General features: G+C 49.0%; 1 protein-coding gene across 2 annotated transcripts in view; it reads left to right on the top strand.

The window, feature by feature from the left end:
* The window catches only part of FAM107A (family with sequence similarity 107 member A), a 28354-nt gene that overhangs the window by 1335 nt on the left and 5753 nt on the right, over positions 1-21266 (top strand). The window contains exons 2-3 of one of the 2 annotated variants that reach the window (XM_015641335.2): positions 9725-9788; positions 19170-19344. In XM_015641335.2, the coding sequence (XP_015496821.1) occupies positions 9725-9788; positions 19170-19344 (239 nt within the window). Of the gene's footprint in view, positions 1-9724; positions 9789-10572; positions 11137-19169; positions 19345-21266 lie in introns of those variants that run through there. The other variant, XM_015641336.1, reaches the window with a different exon arrangement.

Here is a 21266-nt window from a genome sequence, read left to right as displayed (position 1 = left end):
AGGCCCCTGCTCACGTGGCCCTGACCTTCAGGCCCCTGCACATTTGTAGAGGCATTACTGGAAGCAGGGAAATAAGCTGGTTAGGTCAGGCTTGGCTCAGCGCCACCCAGTTAAGCCCTGCTGCATACAAAGCAGCCCATGCCAGCCTCCTGACCGCCAGAGCAGACTGCTTTTGGACAGATTTCCCCACTGTTCCCTCTCTCTGAAACACCACGATCCCACCACAGCCCAGTACTGAATGGCCTGGCTTTGAGATGCTGCCGAGAGCTCGGGCTCTCCAGCTTCCTGGCAGCTCCTAAAAGCTGAGGCAGTTTTACTTTCATGGGTACCAAAAGGTCAGAGATGTCACTCCCATTTCAGCCTCCCAAATGCTGCCTGGGCTGACAAAAGCCTGTGCCACTGCCCAGCTGGCACCAAGCAGGGATGTCAGACTGGCAGCTCCTGGGTGGGTGCTTTGCCCTTAGGCTGATGCTGATGGGAGATGAAAACAAGACAACTGTTTCTGCTGCCTTTCCAGTGTGGGCATGAACAGCAGGATCCAGCTCTCCTGAAGAACAGGATGAGTCCAGGTGACAGGCAGGAAAGATCCCCTTCCCCCAGCCCTTGCAGAACCAGGGCTCAGGGACCTGAGGCACAGCTCAGGGCACAGGCACCTGCCAGGCCTGAACCCATCTATCAGCCCAGAGAGGAGCCACAGGGAGCACAGAGCAGGGCTCAGCACCCCTCGCCAGCACAGCCTGCATTAGCAGTCTCGGCTGCACCTCTTTTAAGCTTAGTCCAGAACAGCACTCCAAGGGGATTACAGTAGTGGATTGTGGAGTGCAAGGCAATCCCCAGCTCCACTACAAAAGGGACCGGAAAGGCTGCCAGCGTGGCTCCAAGGACATTTTTACTTTAAAAGGCTGCATCTAGTCCCAAAAAACCTGTTCTCGTATCACCAGTGTTCTGTGGGCCCAAGCCAACAGCAGGGCTCCAGCAAGACACAGACTTTTGCTGGTGTGCCCTTCTCTTGAAGGGAAGGCAAGGACTTTGCCACAGGCTGGTTCATGGACGCTGCTGAGCTGGTGATGATTCCCTGCTGAGTCCTCTGCTCTGCCACTGGTGTGGCTGACATCCCTCTAACCTCAGCAAACATCCTTCAAATAATCTGCAAGCACAGCCTCACCAGGAACAGATCCCCAGGGTGCCAGGGCAGATGCTCCAGACCCTCTGGCAGTGGAGGAGGTTTTTCCCAGGCACCTGTACCTCTCCACTTCGTTTCTCCACATTTTCTCAAGGCAGAGTTTGCATAGTAGCTGTTTCCCCAGGGAAAGTTCTCTGTCCCCAAATTCCCAAGAGTGTCAGTTTACACTAATGTCAGATGAGCCTGGATTAGCCCTGCTGCTGAGCAGGGAGCTTTGCTCTGTGGCTGGTTTAGAACAACAAGAGGCAGCACGCCAGTGCCAGGGAGAGAGGCTCTGCTTGTTCAGGCAAACCACAGTACCTGGCTACCCATGCTGAAAACAGGGCTTTGAGAACATCTTTTAAAACTTCTCCATCTGAGCTAGATAGGACAAGCATTTCTGGGAGCCTCTGGTGGGATTTCCCCACAAGCACGACTTGTCCCACTAGTGAGAGACTCCCACAGTCTGGCCAGAGAAGTGTTTTAGCCTTCAGAAAGACAAAGAGGTCTGAAACAGCCAGCACCTTGTGACACCCCAAGGAAAACCCATGGTCCAGCAGCCCCTCTCACGTGGGAGGAAATATTACTCCAGGGCAGTGAGCTGGGACACCTCTGCTCCATCACGCCCCACAGAGAAGCAGGCTGGACTTTCCTGGCTCTCCCTGACAAGCATTTCAGAAAGCTGGTAGCCAGTGTCCCTGCCAGCTCTTTGAAAGCATCCCTGTGCCTGGGCAGCACAAGATCCCTCCGAGGGACCCTGCATGCTCTGACACTGCAACCCTGGCTGTCCCCCCCTTATCAGCCAGGGCTCCAGGGCTGCTCCACTGTCAGCAAGAGGGGCTGCAGGAGCCAAGGCCCCTGAGCAGAACAAGTCTCTCTGACAGTCACAGAATGCCAACGGCTGTTTGGTGGCACTGGCCCCGGGAGCAAATCCAAAAACCAGATGGTAACCAGGAACTACAATGTTTCAGTGTCCTTGAGCATTGTGCTTCTTGGGGAGAAGGGTTTGCATTTGCTGCCTGCAACAAGCCTTGCTTAGAGGAGCAGGGATGAGAGCTACAGATGCACACCAGAAAAGTCCCAAAGTGCCTCAGGAGTGGGGACATTAGTGATAAAAAGCACATTTCTGGACAAAAATAACACACATGCAGAAAATAACAGCTCTGCATCATGAGACAGCAAACATCTCTAAGTTCTCTCATCTGTCTGACACAGCACAGTGCAGAGTGGGAGAGCTGAGCCATGGCTAGTCCCAAAACCCCCACAGAAGCCCTCTAAGGTGACTTTATCCTGCCTCTTGCCTTCTTCTTCTTCAACCCTTTAAGGTCCCACAGGTGGTGTCACATGGGGACTCTAAGTAGAGACACTGCTCTGGGCTTTTGTAGCCTTTAAAGTGAATAACATGCTGTAGCATCCCAGCCCTCAGAAGCCAAATTCATTACAGTGAGGCTGCTCTAGCAACTAGAGTGAGATCACAGCTTTCTTTCTTATTTCTCCATCCCAAGCACCTAGACAGCACCAGTAAACCAGCTCCAACACCTAACATAACCCACTCCCTGCTTCCAAACAGGCTGGCATTCTGGTCCTGAGACTGCTCAAATGGGCTCAATGAGACAGGGAACCAGCTTGGACACAGCTAGCCCAGGCTGAAATTCTGCCTTCATGCACGACATGAAGCGGCACAAGGGTTTGATCCACGGCTGAGGGTGCTGGGCAGGACACAGAGGAGTGTGCTTCCAGCCCCTCCAGGGCAAGGGCAGAGGTTATCCAGCACTGGCTAATGCTGCCTGCAGCACTGGGGTTACAAGGGAGTCATGGAGATGGCTCAGACTGAAGGGAGGTGCACGATGTGCTCATGGAGAGACCAAGAACAACAATGCATGGGAAATGCTGCAGCTGCTGCCTCTGGGATGGCTCAGCAGTCCTCAAATAAAAATCGATTAAAGTAATTAAAGGCTTCGCTGGTTCACTCTGCTCCTGAGGGGGCTTAAGTGGCATCTGCTGCCTCCTCCTGAACCCTGCATTAACAGGGATGTTTCATGTCTCCCTTCACTGCCTCCTCCATTTGCAGCCCATGGTGGTATTTGAAGCCTGTCAGGTGGCATCTCATCCCAGCCAACAGCCAAACTTCCTCCCTTTCACCCCATCCTTTGAGGTCTCCTCTGCACAGGACCCAGCTGTGCAGGGATCAGACCACCCCGTTCTGCTTTGACCATTTGTTACCAGCAGTGCCTGGGGCTGCTGGGGCATTTCTGCCCTTGCTTCTCACAAACTCCATTTTTCCAAGGTAAGGACCAATTCAAGTGGCCCTGGGCAGGTAAAGAGCCCGACAAGGTGGTGTCATAAGATCAAATTTCTGATGGCAGCCCTACCCTTGGCCCCTAACATATGGTTCCTAGTTGTGAAATGGAGTGATGATGCCACTGCAGCCTGGCAGCTCTAGGACAGCATGACACTGTCCCAGAAATAAACACTGTCCCTATAAATCATGTGGCATAAGCCTCACTTTTCACAAAACAACATTCTTCAAGACACTTTAGAGTGTCTTAATGGTCTCGCTGCAGCATGACAACAATTCACTCCAAAGCTGTTGGAGCCCTTTTGTGCCAGTGACTGATGTTCTTCCTGTGCAATCAGCAGCATCCCCAGAAATAGTGGAGCACTTTTCATATCAGCAGTGGCATCACATCTCCAGCACAGGACAAGAATAAGCTCCTGAGACAGGTAAAAACTGGTTTATCCATTGTAGCAACAACTTAATTGCTGCTGACAACACTGAGGTGGGCGATTCAGGTATTTCAAACAGTGAACAGGGCTACAATTTGGCTTTGCCCTGGTATGCCAGGCATGGTGTGTGCTGTGCACTTTGCAAGGGACCAGATTAAAAAGCACTGAACTGCAAGAGAGGATTTCCTTAGGGGCCAAGGCAGAACAGCAGGTCTATCGCTGTGTGAGCTGCCCTGCTTTGTGCCAAGAGCCTCTTCGTGCCCTTCTCAGTGGGATGTCAGGCTTCACAGTCAGCTTGAATGCTGACAAATGAGCCTTGTGCACTGGCTGCTGGGGGGCTGAGCCCTGCCACTGATTGCTCTCATTAATCTGCAGGAAATTTTCTGTTGAGGTCTGGTGTGTCACATTCCACCTTCTCAGCCATGTGCCAGGAGCAGTCAGGGAGCAGCATTTGCTCAGCCATGGTGGGAAGTTCCACAGGGCTCCTTGCTCCAGGGCTGGCAGCTTCAGCAAGCCTCCATCCCCATGCCACTGCCTCCCTGCTTTAGTTGGAGTTTTTGTCCTTTTTTGTTGACAGACAGTGAAATCAGACTCGATTTGCCAGCTTTCACACCACAGGAGGGCTGTGCTTGCCTTCTGGGGCCACAGGGATTTGGGAGGGGGAATGACATTGGTGAAAAAGGCAGGCAGGAGTCAGAACAGCATTCATCTGTGTCAAATTGTGTGTTCTTTATGAATAAAATAACACCAAGCACTATTTGAAGCATTTATAATTTTCTACTCAACTAGGCAGCAAAGTGGCCACCTGGCTGGTGCTCCCAGAGACTGGCACAGGAGCTGGAGTGTCAGCCTGACCCCATAGGCAGACCAAGAGCCTGCTCCCCTTCTTTAAGCCTAAATTTACAAAATCCTGTGGTTGAAATATCCTTGAGGCTGCTGGCTGGTCTCATGCATCTGCCCTCAGCTCACTTCAACCCAAGAAAGGGTGCAGACTTGTAGAGGTCAAAAGACCAGTAATGAAATCCTACACCAATAACTTGATATTTCTTAGAGTCGTTTGCAATATGATAGTGAAATCAGCTATGGTTGTGGCCAGGGACCAGGAGTAATACAAGCTCAGCTCCGTTTGAAAGCCCAGCTCCCTCCGGGCAGGTGTGCACGGAGGGCTGGACACGGGCATCCGAGCAGCTGGAGCACAGGACAGGGAGCATTGGGGCTGGGCTGAGGCACACACTGGATGCTGTGGTGGCTCCAAGACCCCTTCCCATGACAAAGGCAGTGTCGTGGCAGCAGATTTTATAGTTGCTGGCCCAGGAATGCTGGGATGTGCCTGGACACCGACTCCTGGGTGCCTGCCAGTCCCGATTGCAAAACCTGCCAATATAGCAGTGTCCCATAATGAGCTGGGAGCACAGGAATGTGCACAGTCAAGCTCCCTGCCAAGGAGTAACCCTCCCAAACCCGGCACTGCTCTGCCTCTACAAGAGACAGGAACATGGAATTTCTCACAACAATCATGAGAGCAGCTTCATCATGACCACCACCAGGAAGGCAGAGCCCAGTAAGCTCCAGAGGGAGCAGGGTGTTACTCTGCCTTTCCTAGCCCTCAAGAAATTTTGGAAATTCATCCAAACTGCAGCACTTCCTTTGGCCAATGCCTTCAGGGAATTAGCAGCAGGATGAGGCATTTGGTTGTGCTGCTGATTTTTTCTGTGTTTCTCCTTACCAAAAACACAGTGTCATCCCAGCAAGCATGTGCCCCAGCTTGCTGAATCTAATAAGCCTCAACACCTCACATGGCAGGACTTTGCAGCAAAACAATCAAGCTGACAGATTTTTGTGTATTGACATCACAGATGGGAAAAAGTCTTACTAATCCCCCAAAGTTCCTTCCAGTGGATGATTTCATTGGTGTCTCTGGATCAGTCCCAGCTGCTGCAAATGAGCACAGATAGACCAAAATTCAGCAACAATAAGGAGATTTGGGCAACAACTCAGATGGCATCTCATATTCCAGGGGCATATACAAGATGTTTTCATACAGAGCACTGAGAACAGAAAAAGGTTTTTGGGGCTAATCAAAAGTAATGGTAGAGAACAGTTTAGTTAACCTGTAAATCACATTTTGTGTCTTCATCACACACAGAAATGCTGGCTTTGATATCCCAGCCATCAGTGAACCTTGTTCCAGGTCATGACAACTCCTTTCAAAGTCTCTAGGATCAGCAATAGACTATTTTAATCAATGGATGTGGTCATTTGTTGAACAACGATGTCAGGAGCTGCTACAGCACCTTAGGGACAAAGTACCTTTTTCTGAGTCCATCTACTCCTCAATAGGTTGAGCAACATCTAACCCTGCTAATGGCACCTCCTCCCAAACCAGACCTGTGGGAGTGTCACATGAGCCTGAGTGGCATTTTACCTACTTTTATACCTCTTTATCACCGTGATATGATTGCAGCAATTTCTTACCTAATTCATTAGCTCAGACTTTGGCTACAGTGCAACACGATGCTCTCTGATACTGCACCTTAATGGCACCTGTATTGATCTGAACCTGCCTGAAGCCATTCTCATCACCTTTTCCATGGCTCATACTCTGACCATGCCAATGGCTCTTTTCCCTGCTTTCCTCAGAGCACAGTGTCCAAAATTACTGCCAGTTGTGCTACAAATAAACATTACAGCACCCACATGTGGGACAAATAACACTGATTAATGGTTTATACAAGGTGGCTGGCTTTAAGCTCCAGTAGGAGCATTGCACCCCCCCAGTGGGGAGCCAGGGAGGAGGATGGTTAGAGCTGGTGGTTCATGCCTGTGATACTGCCTCCAGACATTGGCTGCAGGAGCTCTTTGCTGTGCATCCAAGTCACAGCCAGGAACAGTCCTGCCAGAACATAGTGATGCCCAGGACATTCGGGAGTAATGCAGAGCAGTGCACGTAAGGCATGGAACTACTTGTTATTTATGCCTTGTGTTGCTCTGTGGGATTTAACCCACTTAATCACCAGGCTAATTCCTGCTGAAGCAGTGGGTGTCCTCACTGATACGGTCAAGGCAGGATGGGGATCCCAGGCAGGAGGAGCTTGCCTGCAGGTTAGAAGTGGCACCTGCCCCCATCAGCGGTGTCTCCAGGGCTGTCCTGCTCAGCTGCAGAGGGACACTGTGTTACCATCTGATACTAGATTTTATTACTGCTTCTTACTCCTGGCAAGATGCAGTCACACTGCATACAGAAGTGCTTTTCACATGGAAATAGAAGGATTTGGGAAATAGCAGGCATTTTCTGCCCATTTACTGCAGCACAAACGCACCATCTGAGCCCTCACTGTGACAAATTAAGCCCTCTGACTTCTATAATACCTGTCCCTCAGCTGGCTGGAGACAGAGTGCCAGACCCTGCATTGTCCCACAGGGAGCAGGCAAAAGTCTCCATCACCTGGGCAATCATTAACTGCCCCAGTGAGCTGGGGAGGTGCAAGGAGAAGCTGTCCTGCTCTGCAAATACACTAATGGCTCGAGTGGAGATTAGCAGGAGTGTTACCAACTGCCCTGTGCCAAGAGGCGACACGGTACCAGGGACCTGGCATGGTCTGACCAGCCTACATGTCCCCTGCCTTCAGCTTTGCCACCACCAAGGTCACCACCACCAAGGTCACCACCACAGTGCAACCAGAACAACTTCTGAAGTTGTACTGGGATTGCACAGAGTTTGTGCTGGAAGCTGGTGCCACCAGGTGGGAGGGAAGGCTGGGCTGCACAACCAGTCCCTACCACCACAAGCAGCACCACAAGCCCACATCAAGCATTAACTCAGCAGAGCAAATGTTTAACCAGCCTCCAGGACCGCCCTGCAGCAGGAGCTGAAACGCCCTCTGCCTTCGAGTGCAGCCCCAGGTGACTTCAGCAAAGTTTTGCCTGCAGATTGGGAGCCTGGCATGACTGGCAGTGATGCTGCTGTCCCAGCCCTGTGCTGAGAGTGGAGATTTAATAAAGATCCAGGGAGAGCTGTCTGCTCTGTCACTCACAGCTGCACCCAGGTTCCTCGGCGGGCACACAGAGTTATCTCACTGTCACTGCACTTGTGTCAGTGGGCAGCATTGCACATCCAGAGACAGTGTTGCTGTTGGGAACTCACTTAACACATCTGGGGTTATTTAGAACACAGGAAACATGTCCATACCAGAAAGCTTTTGGTGACACAGCAATTGGCTAAAGAGATGACAGCCAGCAGCCTAACACAGTAACTCAGTAGCTAAAAATCCATCTAATGAACAGCTCTGGTAACAAGAACCTGGCTGTGGACTCCTCCAGAACTATTTTCCCGTTCCCAGTACTCATTAATAACCACACAGGCACGCGCCAGGGACACTCCAGGTGCACATTCAGTAAAGCATTATATTCTCTTTACATGCACATTGAATGAGAAAACCATCATTCCCCCATCACAGCAGAGCCCAAGTCCCAAGGGATGAGCCCTCTGTGCCACACATGTCACAGAGCTGTACCAGAGCTGTTCCACAGCTATCCCAGAGCTATGCCAGAACTGCCTGGGTCTTCTGCCAGTTGCTGACTCAGGGACACCCTGGGCTCATTCCTCTGGGGTGATACCTCCAAAGAAGACCCCACTGCGAAGCCCTGCAGCATTCCCAGGCAACATGGGGCCATACAGTGTACAGGAGGTGCAAAGGGTGATGCTGGACTGAGCTCCCCATGTCACCCTCTCCTAGGACACGAAGCCACTTCCCAAAACACACAGGGCAGCTGGGATGACGCAACTCCTTGTCTGCAGGAGCCACTCCAGATAAATCTCACCCAGCAATCAACCTCCCTCACAAAGTAACCTTCAGGGAGCTACAGGGGCAACACAAAGGCTTTTTGTTAATCTCAAAGACGCAGGAGCACAGGGGGAGATTGCTTTTTAATTTAGATAGCAAAGAGAACTGTTCTGCAAGGAGCTCCCAGTAAAAGAGCTTTGCCATGAAAAATCCCTTGGTTCAGGACCCCACAAACCCACTTCCTCCTCCTCTCTGCAGGAGAGGAGCCCAGATGTGCAGCTGGTCAGGCACCAGGACGCATCAGAAATATATCAAGAAAATTTAGCTGGCCTTTTTCTGATTTTACTCAGTCAAAAGCAGGAGCTATTGGATCACAGCCCTTTTCCATTCCTACATCCACCTGCCATAACCACACTTCCCTGGAGCTCAAAACAGGTTTAGATCGATGCTCTTTTCCCCCTTTGACACATCTCCAGTGAACTCACAGACCTGAAACTTTTTCAACAGTGGCCCAAGGGGAATAGCACAGATGTGTGTCCATTTCCTTTCCCATTCAACTTGAACCAAATGGTGTTTCTGGAGTGCACAATGAGCAGCCAGGCCATGGGAAAATGCATGATGTGAGGGGAGTCTGCTGGGCCACAAGAATCTTGTGGGGCACACATGGGCTGTGAGGTCACAGCTTGAGCAGAAAAACTGCACAACCTTAACAGCCTCTCCTTTGCCACAGCCTTGGTTTAGGTGCAAAAGCTGTACAGGGTCTTCCAAACCCTGCCTGTGAGAAATCCACAGCTGGACAGGTCGGGCTGACCACACTCACAAGTACACGGACACACACCACACACATCGGAATAAGGACCAGCCTGCCTCTCCTCTCCTGCATCTGAGGCCCCATGTCAATCAAACTGAACAGCTCCTGGTCAGGTTAAAAATAACAATAATTTTTTTAGTCTCTGGTAGCAAAGGACAGGCAACTTCTCCTTTGTTTCATCTCCTGTGATAGAGCAATATCTGTACAGTCTTTTCTCATTTCTCTTGTCTTTTCTTCCAGAAAGAATATTCCCTTCAGTCCAAGGGTCCGAATGGAAGCAAGAAGCCAGGGAGTGGCAGTCCAGGTGAGTGCCAGCAGCCCATGCTGACCCTCAAAGAGCTTTGGAGGCAAACTGGGAGGGACTGGGGCCTCTGCTCACGCCTGGTGCTGCTGAGGCCTTGGCTGGGAAACATGGTCGGGATGGAGGAAAATGCTGGAATGTGGAGAGGTGAAAACTGTGGAAAGGTGAAAGTAAGTGAAAGAGCACCCCTCTGTCCATGACAACCTGGCTTCTTTCTCCAGGCCTTCAGAGGGCCAGGAGTGTCAGGCCAGGACACGGCCTGGACCATGCACCCTTGGGTACCACAGAGTGTGAAGCCCCACAGCTTTCCCTATCGCGTTCCTCTGTGTGGAAATGGTTTTGCTTCATCCCTGACCCTCCTGGGACTGAGACAGTGAGCACCTGCAGGCTGACACTGGGCAGCCTGGGCAGAACTGGACCTTAGAGCCCACTGAAGAGCCAAAAGGAGTTGGTGGAGTCTCCCCCACCTTTGCAGCCTTTGGTTTCCCAGGCTGTGGCAAGTCAGGGACAGCCAACACGGCACCTTCCAGCCACACTGATGATGGGGACAAAAAGCCCAGCTCGGGCAGGGGCTGCATCCCAGCAGCAGAAGACCTGGGTCAGCAATGCTGTGGCATCCCTGGATGCCACCAGGACACCCGCGGCCCCGTGTAGGGGCTGCATCTCCCTCTGGCAGCCCTTACCCTGGGGTGCAGCAGTAGGTTGATGACAGGGTGTTGCAACACGCCAGGGAATAATCACGATAGCTCGAGCGGTTGCCCTGGTGCCGGCTTGGCTGTTGCAGTGGTTGCTAAAGAGAGTGGGCGTGCGGCTTCCTCTGGGGCGATCTGATTTCTCCAGGAGCATGGTTAAGGCACGTTGAGGAGAAATCGTCCTCCGTGGAGCAGGGACACGACCTCTCCACCAGCAGCAGTGACTGTGCCGAGCAGGCAGCTCGGGTGCCTGGGCACGCACAGAGCTGTTTGCTCTGGGGAGGAAAAGCCATTAGCTTCCTCATCTCTCCTGGGAAAACATCATCAGGCAGCAAAGAGCAAAGAGAAGAAGTTTTCAGGGCGGCAGAGGGACCAGCACTGAAGAGCGGGCAAGGTTGCTGCCAGCTGAGCTCCAGCCTCAGCGAGGTCCTTGCGGGGTGACAGGAGCAGCAGGGAGGCTGCAGCAGCCACCTCCCCGTGACCTTCCGTCCCTGCTGCCACCGCGGAGACCTGGCAGGAGCCGGGCGGCCTCGCTGGACCGGCCAAAAGTCAGCGAGGCGCGAGTGCAGGCGGGCAGCCTCAGCCCCACAGCCCCATGTCGTGGGGCACAGGGCAGCAGCTGCCCCCCGGGCTCCCCAGAGCCTCGCTGCGGAAATCAGGTAAGCCCAGGGTCCCCACACTGCCCCGGGGATCCCCGCTGCTCTCTCTGGTGCTCCCTTTGCGGGGACGGGCTCCTTCATCCCGCGGGATTGCTCTGCACTGTATACACAGGTGACTTGGGACCCGGTTTTAATTTTATTTGAGATATTGTGTTACTTTAATACTTCAGTAGCTGGTTGAAAAGCTTCCCTTCTGTTTCTGCCTTTCCATATCCCACAAGAAATTCCCTTAGAATATCCATCCTGCAATTCAGACCTTCTTGGAGAGGCGCTGGGCTGGATAGGGGGCTAATGCAATCCCTACAAACCAACATGGGAGGACATTTTCTATATTTAACAAAATACCTTTGAACTAACTTTAATCATTACTGATTGATGTGCATCTCTGTCATTGGCAGGCAAATGTGCAGAACAAATATTTGGTGAGATATTAAAACTAAGTTTATGATTGTCAAGAAGGACTGCTAAGCATCTGCTACTGTCTAACAAAACTAAACCAGTGCTCCACATGCTGCCTGTAAAAGGCATGGGACATCTTGGTGATTGTTAACAGACTAAGATCCCAGCCTTGCTATCTTTGCTTATCACAGTCCAAGGTAATAAAATGAAATTATTAACCAGCACACCCAGTCCTGCCTGCCAGCAGAGAGGCACTTGCTGCTGTCTGACGATACAAGCATTTCCAGCTGGTGACTTCTACACCCCAGACAGCTCAGCAAGCCTCAAACCTGGTGGGATTTCTCTCTTCTAAATCCATGTCCATGAATGCAAAGTCCAGCAGGTGGCCATGGGGACATGCAGAGTCCTTTACCTTTGGGGTGATGGCTCAGGCTGAGCCCAGCACCTGCTTTGTGCTCCCCTAGGCAGGTGCAGTGCTGGTGCAAATGGGGGTCCCAGCCCTGGGGACTGAGCTGCTGGCACGGGGCTCAGCAAGGGTGAGCAGGACTGGGGACAAACTGGGGACACTGGCTATACCAGTGGGAGAGCACTGGCTGTACTGGAGGGGAGGCCCATCCCCAGCATGTGCTCAGCAGACACAGTGACAGGACCAGTGGTGACACGTGGCAGCAGTGCTGGGAGCTGCAGACATATGTCCCCCAGCCCTGTTTTACATTTCCATTTGGGTTTCCTCTGCCTTTCTGCCCTTGTGACCCCGTGGGGTTTATTTCTGACCGTCAGGGCTGAGTGAAGGCAAGAGGACCTGGGCTGTGAGTGCCTGCTGCCCTGAGGCAGCCACTTGATAGCTGGGAACTGCTTCCCACAGCAGCCACATCGAGTTACACTCACCCTATTGCATTATAAATACCAGAATTAGCCTTGCTTAATTATTTAAAACTATAGATTAAAAGCAGACAAAGGCTCTTTGACTCCTTACCAGAGCACACATATCATTTATCAGAGGTACGGTCGCCTGGTGACAAGCACAGGGGAGCGTGCCAGGCCCGTCGGTATGAGGTGCTCCCGAGCTGCTGGCACAGCTGGATCCAGAGGAGAGGAAAATCACGGTGAGGATGGAAGCTGGTGCCATCTCACCCAGGGAGGGTGATGTTTAGCATCTGCCAATCTTTGGGCTCACATTATTATTATGATTATTATTATTAACGTCATCATCATCCATCACCAGGGCAGTAAGCCACAGCAGCAGCATTAGGCTAATGTGAATTACAGGTATTTTGTTCCAGGCTGTTGTAACAGCAGCACACAGATTACTGGGGTGATAAAGCACAATTTGTGGGCTGAGCTGTGAGGACTCACCCACCAAAGGGTGTCCAGACACTGCCAGCCTCCCCATCAAGCAGCACCCACAGCTGGGTGCCTCCTCCGGCTGTCCTGAACCCTCACCATGCAGAAAGGGGCTTCCTAAAGCAAGGGCCTAACTTTGAGGTCAAAACCTCCTGTCCTACTAGCAGATGATCCTCTGCCCTGCAGCTGCACACCTGAAAGCTGCTGTCATCAGACAAAGCTTTGGGGCTTTCAGAGACTGACATGGAATTCTTCCACATTTTGCCGACCCCAGCTATTCTGTATTTCTAAAATACAGTTAATTAACTGTAGAAAAACTATGCAAATTAGCAAGTGCCATCAATTGAAGACATCATCAATGACAAACTTTCAGCTTCATTCTTTGTAGGACTTAACATACAGCATGACCTTTTCTGCTATTATTCTCTCACAAGAAAAGCTGTAGAGTCAAACTCCAGCTGCACTTCAGACACTGGAAATGCATTGACAGAAAGTTCATCCTCTAAAAGGAAAAAAAGTTACATTCTGGTTAACAGAGAGAAGCATGAAAGTGCTTGAAAGTAACAGAAGCCAGTTTTAAGATCCCAAAAAATCTCCACCTGCACATACAAACTCTTGTGGGGATTGAGGACAGGCCCTGCTCCTCTCAGCCTTCCAAAGAAGGGTGAGGGACAGTACTCTCACCCTGAGGAAATGAGGGCTCCCCAGGGACTGGATCTTGTTGGGGTCTAAGGCCCGAAAAGGGATGGTTTCCCCCCACAATTGCAGTTAAATTGTCAGAAACCCACATTACCCCCCAGGCTCAGGTTACTTGTGTAAATAGCTTTAAACTCTCTCTGCTGGCCCACACTTTGGTTGGTTTTGCAGCTGCCTGACTTGCAGGACATGTATGACCAGCTTCTGTCAGCAGCCCTTCATTAATCTCTTTGTTCTTTAAAAAAGATGCATTAATGAATAAATCCAGGGCATCCAGAAAACCAGAGGTTCTCCCCTGTTACCACAATTTTAAGTGATCATTTCTGCTCAGGAAGTGGTCTCTTGGATCAATGGTTTTACAAAGCCAGATCCAGGTCTCTGATGCTGGACATCCTGAGGGTTTTGCCCAGTCTTATCCCTTCTACCAAGTAACAGGGTCTCTCAAGGTTACAGACAGCAGTGTCATCTGAGTACAGATCCCATTCCCAAAAAAATGCTCTCTGACTATTTTTACATGGGTGGCATTTCACAAAGACCAAAAAATGTATGCCAATAAAATATTTTTAACAAAAGCAGTTTGGTCATCATCTGGCCCTATTGACAAAACTCTTCTGAGATACTCTAGTTCAGTTCTCAAATTACACAGACAGTAGAAATAAAACACTGTGAACTACATTTGCTTTCTAGATTTCAGCTAAAGTTGAACACTGACCTGTGCTTCATAAGGCAGTATTGACAGCTTTGCAGTTTAAGGATGCAGGTAGCATGGGAAAGGGCTGAGGGATGTGCAGGGGGAAAATGAGATGTCACAGAGGGAAGGATGTCAAGGAGACCTTGGAAAAACACAAGTCGGGCATTTCACATAAAAATCTGCAAAAAGCAGCTGCTGTCCTGCTGCTCCCTCCATTCTCCTGTACAGGTGCAGGTTGAGAGGTGCTGGGCAGGACCCCAGACCCCCACTCTACAGCTTTCTAAATCCAACAGCTATGGATTAACTCCATTTCCAACCTGTTTAATTTTTCCCTTGTAAAGAACAGCTGTAGCCATGTAGGCAGCCGTCAGCAGAGATGCATCCCTCAGGTTACCTGCCCTTTCCAGGCCTGTTAATCCCTGTAACATTCCTGGGGATTAATTCCATCCCGACAGGACGGTAGCACAGGCTGCCAGCAGCAGTGCACAGTCCTGACGCAGAGGGGCTCACATGGCAATCACCACCAGGAGACAAGTTGCTTAATCCTAAATAAATGTTCTGTGAAGGGCATCTCCTCTGTGTGAGGGAAAACCAAAAAGCAGCAGCAGCCAAAGGAAGCATAGCCCGGCTCCAGCTGCAGCCAAACCCTCATATCCTTGAGTGTAAGACAGTCCTCCCCCTCCTCCTCTTCCTCCTCCTCTCCAGGAGCAGGCTAAAACCTTTCTTCTTGTTCTGGGGGACTGCACAAAAGCCACTCAGCACCCCAAGCAGCACACCCTGTTTTACACTCCTAGTAGAGCATATTTAATGTATATTTGCAGCATTCATGCTTTCAAAATCATTTAGTGCTTCACCTAAACTGTCTGATAACCTGTTTCCCAAAAAGATTGTGGCTGAGCATAATCAGAAGTGGAAACGATTTGTCCCAGGATTGCAGAGTGATGATTTTATTGCAACTCTCTCAGGAACTGGGGGATTTATAAGTATTTCCAGGTGGTCTGTGCAGGAATTTGGGCTTTGCTTTAGGTCAGAACAGAACAAGTTATTAAAATGTCACTTTTCTCCTCCAGTCAGTCCCATACCCTGAAGCAGGGGGTGTCTGGTATCTGGGCCACCTCCAAGATGTTGAAAATTCCCTGTGTGGTCTCCCAGAAAACTAATAGAGCTCTACTGGAGGCTCATTTCACCGTATGGTTGAGAGAGGAGATAACTCCATGTGTGATGTCCAAGTACCTGCCATGGGCCCTGGCATCCTTATCCAGGCAGTCTTGCTTTTTACTAACAGAAAAGCAGCTGGAAACACACATTCCCTAGAAAGCCTCGAGCTTCTAGAAATGAGAAAAGGGAAAATACCTAAAAGCAAGCAAAAGCCTGAGTGTGTTGAAGCAAACAACTTTTTATAAGCAACAGTCCAAAGCAGACCTATTTAAAAGGTCACACTGTCTTCCTCAGTACAGCAGACAGTATTTAACATCCACATGTATTTTTTTGTTTGTGTCTTGCAAAGAACAAAATTAAAATGTCCAACACCTTTTACTGATTTATGATGGTGGCCAGGGAGGTACCAGAGCAGAGCCTTGTTCATTGATCTGCAGCTGAGTCATGCAAAAACAGGCATCCTACTGTAAATCCACTGCAGAGACCTGGCTTGATTTACACCTCCAGCACCATAAATAATGACAAAAAGCAGCCTGATAACACTCTGTCTCTGGTACATGGACATGCATTACCTCAGGTCTTGGAGATGATAGATCTACTCCCCGACAAACATTTTGCACTGGGTCCTGTTTGCCAGCCTGCAGGAGATGTCCCGTCCTTACCCCCAGCATAATCCCAAGCTGTGCTGCAGATACACCAGTATTTTTATATTACCATTTTTCTTTTTCTGCTCAGTGCTAATGAAGACTTTTCCTTGAATTGTTCCAGGCTTCTGAAGGTTTAAAGTGCTATTCTTGTACAGAGGTTCAAGGCTCCTTCCAGCCCCAGTCAAGGCTTTCACTTTGTCCCCAGGGCAGCAGTACAGACACCCACAGGAAGCCAAACCCTCGAAGTGGGTTTCTGCACACCCCTGGGCACATCAAGTGCCCTGAAAACCAAGCACAGAGGTACCTGCTGTGTCCTGGCCCCCTCAGTGTATTGAGGCAAATTGCACTCCTCATGAGGGCTTTCACATGCTGCTTTAACAGAACTGGGCCAGAAAAGCTTCCAGTCCATTTCAGTTCCTCCTACTCCTTCCCTCCCAGTTTTTGTCTTAATTTGTACTACTTTAAGGGAAAAGTTCCCCATATGCCTTCAGTAAATAGGTTGATAAATTGCTGTTTCTTTGCAAGCCTCAGTCATGCAGCATTAGATTGCTGCAGTCTGGAAATAACCACATTAGCCCACCTAAAACCTCTAAGCTTACCCCAGTGCCCCTCAAAATGCCACATAAGACAGAAGGGGGGCCCTTTCCTGATCATCCTGGGTGTCTGAGGAAACACCACAAGCCCAGACTGAGGGACTGGATGACACCATTCCATGGGTGTGCATTGCTGGGTGTAAGACCTATGTGGATGTGCGGAAAGCCTGGCCAACCAAATCTCCCAGGATCTGGGTCTTGGAAGAAGGGACTCCCACTCCTGAGTTGCAAAAGGAAAACCATAAATCATGGAGGCAGGGGAAAACAGTATATAATAAATAACTGTGCTGCACCAGTGCCCCAAGAGCTATCACAGCTTAGCAACAGGACCCAAGAGCTAATTGGTCCAGAGAAAAATGCCAGAGTCACTTGAGTTTCAGCCACTTACACACTCAGGTTGGTCCTTCAGCCTTGGTTAGCTGCATAATCCTTCCATGCTCACTACTCACTGCATTATCCCATAGCAGAGCACATCAAGTGGATTTAAGATAGACAAATCCAAGATGGACATGTCCCAGTCCTTCTCCTGACATGCATCAGGATTTGGTACCAACACACAAACAAGTGTGGGCATCTGTGTCACTGAAGGCAGCTCTGGACTAAACAGGAACAGTGGGAAAGGGCAGTGGGATGACACAGTGACATTGAGCCTAGTCTATTAACACAGCTTCCAAAAACAGTGTTTCTGTGAAAAACACCTGCCATTTTATTGAAGTTACTTCATGGAGAGACCTTCTTGTTTGAAAATGAAGCTTTTCCATTTGAAATAGGAGTTCAACCATTTCATTCATGCTAAAACAAACCTTTGCTTTTGTACCTTCCTTCCTTCCTTGTCTTTTCTCTGCCTCTTCTGTGAAGAAAAAAAAACAAAATAAGTACAAGAAAAAAGCAAAGCAATTTTGTCCCAGTGAAAATCTGATATGTTTTCTCATTGTTCAAAACCTGGCTTTCATCTAACAAAAATTAGCCATGAAATTGCACTGCCTTAACCCTTGGCTGTTCTTCAGTCCCTGCATCTCTCTGGAAGGCAAGGCTGAGCTCCCAGTTTCAGCCTGGGCAGTCCAGCCCTGCAAGGGTCTGAGTCAGCCTGGCACTTGCCACCAAACATCAAACCACACCACCTTCCCTTCTGCCAGCAGTGATGTGTGATCCTAGAGGAAAATAATGTAATACAAAAAAATCACTGGTTCCAGCTTCCAAGCACCCTTTAAATACATACCGAACTATTCACCCCAATTACACTCCTGTAATGGGCTCTGATTTGTTTTCCTTTGTTCCCAAAGCAGTAGGGCACTGGCCACATTAACATTCAATGAGAAGTTGTTTGATATTGAATCTTTTCTTCAGCAGTATTATTCCTTACACAATTTTGTTTGATTGCAACCCACTTCACATTTTTAAGTGCTTACTGACTGTGAAAGAATGACCCAGCCTGCTTTCTCTTGGCTTTTTTTATTGATTTCTCTTTTTAAAAGGTTTTATTCCTTTTATACATGAGATTGAAATAAGAGAAAGCGGCAACATTACTGAACAACTGTTTTTCTTCAGGTCCATCAACCCATATAACTTCACAGTAGGCCTCAAAAATACTGTAATAATGAGACACTTAAAGACATGAAGCTGCCTACACCCTTTTCCTGGGACTTTTTTCGTTCTTACTGGTAAACTTCCAAATTGTTCAAGTGAATAGTCAGGAATAAATTGCTCTTTCTGAGCCCCTGATTAAACCATACACTGAATAATTGGAAGCAGACCTCCTGTGTTCCTCATTTAAAGACACAGCCCACCACATGCAGTTTGTCTTATAACTTGTGCTTTGCACTCACTTTGTATAGGAGTTTTTTGTAAAGAGAAAATGTAAAGGAATTGGAAAACACCAGCAGTGAGCATGCCCTGTGGTTTGCCTGAAATCCAAGCTGCCATCCCTTCCAAAACAGTGGGCTCTTGTTTTTACATCCAGAACATACAAATTATTGCAGCATGATCACAGACTGCATGGGCGAAGGATGTTTTTCTTGGCACTGGACTCAATCCTGATGAATAGGTCAGAAGGATATCAGCAAAATCTTTCTTTGACAAGAGGTTTCAGATACAGCAAGACTTCCTCAGGCCAGTGTTTCAGAAGCCCCTTAAATCCCACAGCATCCCCTTGTGCTATGGGATAGGACATATCAACAACAGCTTCATCCATGGCTGCTTCCAGTTTTAGTTAAACCTATCTTGCATTAATTAATCCTTGGCACTAAATTCTGAAGCCACTGAAGCAAGTGGCTGGCAAGTAGTTTAAGTGATCTAATTAATATGTGTCTCATCAACAACGCAAAGGGAGTATTTTTTAAAACCTCTAAAAATCCCACACCAGCACATGAAGGCAAGTGCACTGCGACACTGACATGGGTGTCGAGCAGCCAGGACAAACACCAGCTTCTCTCCTCTGTCTTGCCCAGGGTTCTCACACCAAGCAGGGTGAGACTTCTCATGCAAACACCTCATTTTTTCTTCCAGCCTCAATGTATACGGAAATACAGCGGGACCGACCAGATGGTGGGAATATCCTGACTCACCCAGACTACATAGATGGAAACCCAGACCTCATCAAACCTAAAAAGCTCCTAAATCCTGTGAAAGCCTCGAAGAGCCATCAAGAGCTGCACAGGGAGCTGCTGATGAACCACAAAAGGTAAGAAGAGGTCACAGCCTGCCACTGGAGCAGTCCAAGTGGTGCTGAGCTGTCAGAGCTCAGCAGCTGAGGCACAGGTGCCAGAGACAGACTGCAAACTGGAATGGCATGATAAATCCCCTCACTTGCAAACAAACACAGTATCCTGTCTTCTTTTGCTGTATCCTTTCCTCTTTGCTCTGATATGACCATTTCTTTTAAAAAAATAAAGCAGAACAGAAAGCCTCTGCACTGCCATCCCAAAGGATTGGCTGACACTTTTTAGTCACAAGCACTGGAAGATGGAAGGCATGCCTACAGCCCCTTTTTGGTGTCCCTTTGAGGTTTTCTGGTTTTTCTGTCTCCATCACTGATCTGCCAAGTCCCTAGCAATGTACAGCATTCCTGTGCACTTGAAGGTCAATCCAGAGGCAGGAAGAGGTGCAGGTTGGATGCAGTCATTAAAAGCTGAGGTAGCAGTGGGGTCAGATCATCTGTACAAGGCTACTCACCAGCTCCCTAAATATCAAATGGGTAAAGACAGGCTAGAGTTCATATTCCTGACTTCCTATCCCACCACCCCAATTTAGCTCTTTTGGGGGTACAGATACAAAATCAGGAAAACCATACCAATGATCAAGAACCTACAGCTACATCATTCCATTGTGGCAACTGTCTGAACATCAGTGCAATGAAGTCATCTTCTCAGAGGCTCAGAAGCTTTTAAGCACAGCAAGAAATCTGCTGGCTTTATATTGACATTTTCTGAACACCCTGAAATACCCCGACACAATAGCTCTTTGGCTGCCTAATTAAAAGGAGCACAGCCTCTGTTCTACAGGACTGCAGTCATCATAAGAACCAGACACGTATATTAATTCAGTGAACAATCAAGCCTGCCAGCAGGGTGCATTAATCAATACTGGCACTGGCTGGGCTTGGGTTTGATTTGATTTTCCCAGAATCAGAAGAATTACAGGGACCTTTCTCTGGCATCAAGGCAGATGCCACTATACCAGCCAGATATTTTTAAAAGTCTCTGGCTTGAGAGTGGCCATCTCTTCTGTAGTGATACAGCTCAGTTTAAAGGGTCACCCACTAGCACTGTCTTGAATCTCACAAAACATTATTCCAGTCTAACCATGATGGAATAAAGGAACAAGAAACCCCTGCAATGGAAGCAGCAGAGGGGAATGGCAGTGAAGGAGGTGCAGACCCTGTGGCACCAGAGCTGCACTTCACACTGGCAAACACAAAGTACATCTTTTTGTGCTCCAGTTCTGTGCCTGCCACTGTGTCACATCCATGTGTGCCACCAGGCACTGGCAGGAGGCAGCTCCACCACAGACATCCTGCACCACATACTCATGTGGCCCCTCTCAAGCATCAGTTTAAACCTATTTTGGCTCTGACCTCCCAAGTATTTTTCAGAAAATATGTGAAACAAACCCTGCTGCAAAAAGCAATCCATTCTTGCTGGTTTCTTGTCCAGTTTGCTGGATCAGTTTTGCTTCCTGCTAAATATTACCACAGAGAAAGAGAGAGGAGAAGGGGAGAGAGAAGGAATTAGGACTTGCTCCTGTCTCTACTTTGGTTGTTTTTTCCCCCTCAAGCAGCAGGGAGAAGCAACTGAAATCAGCAGCTTGTGTAACAAAATTCTTATCTTACTCAACACCTCTGGGCACTAACAACACAGGCTGATTAAATCAAAGAATAGTAACAAATCCACAGGCAACATTGCAAGCTGTGTCTCCAGCAAGCCAAGGCAGGTTTTTCTTCTCTCAAGCCTTGGGAAAAGCAATTTTGCAGCATCCAAGTTGTTCCTGCTTCAAAAACCATGATGAAAGCTCTGGCACCAAGGCTATGGGTGCCTTCACTGATGTTGCTGCGAACTCTGTCCTGTCAATAAGCAAAAAAATTAGAATAGGAAGTATCATTAAAAG

Source organism: Parus major, chromosome 12 (assembly GCF_001522545.3).
Source record: "Parus major isolate Abel chromosome 12, Parus_major1.1, whole genome shotgun sequence".
In the NCBI taxonomy this organism is placed as follows: Eukaryota; Metazoa; Chordata; class Aves; order Passeriformes; family Paridae; genus Parus; species Parus major.
Note: the sequence above shows the minus strand (reverse complement) of the source record. Positions and strands in the feature narration are given on the sequence as shown.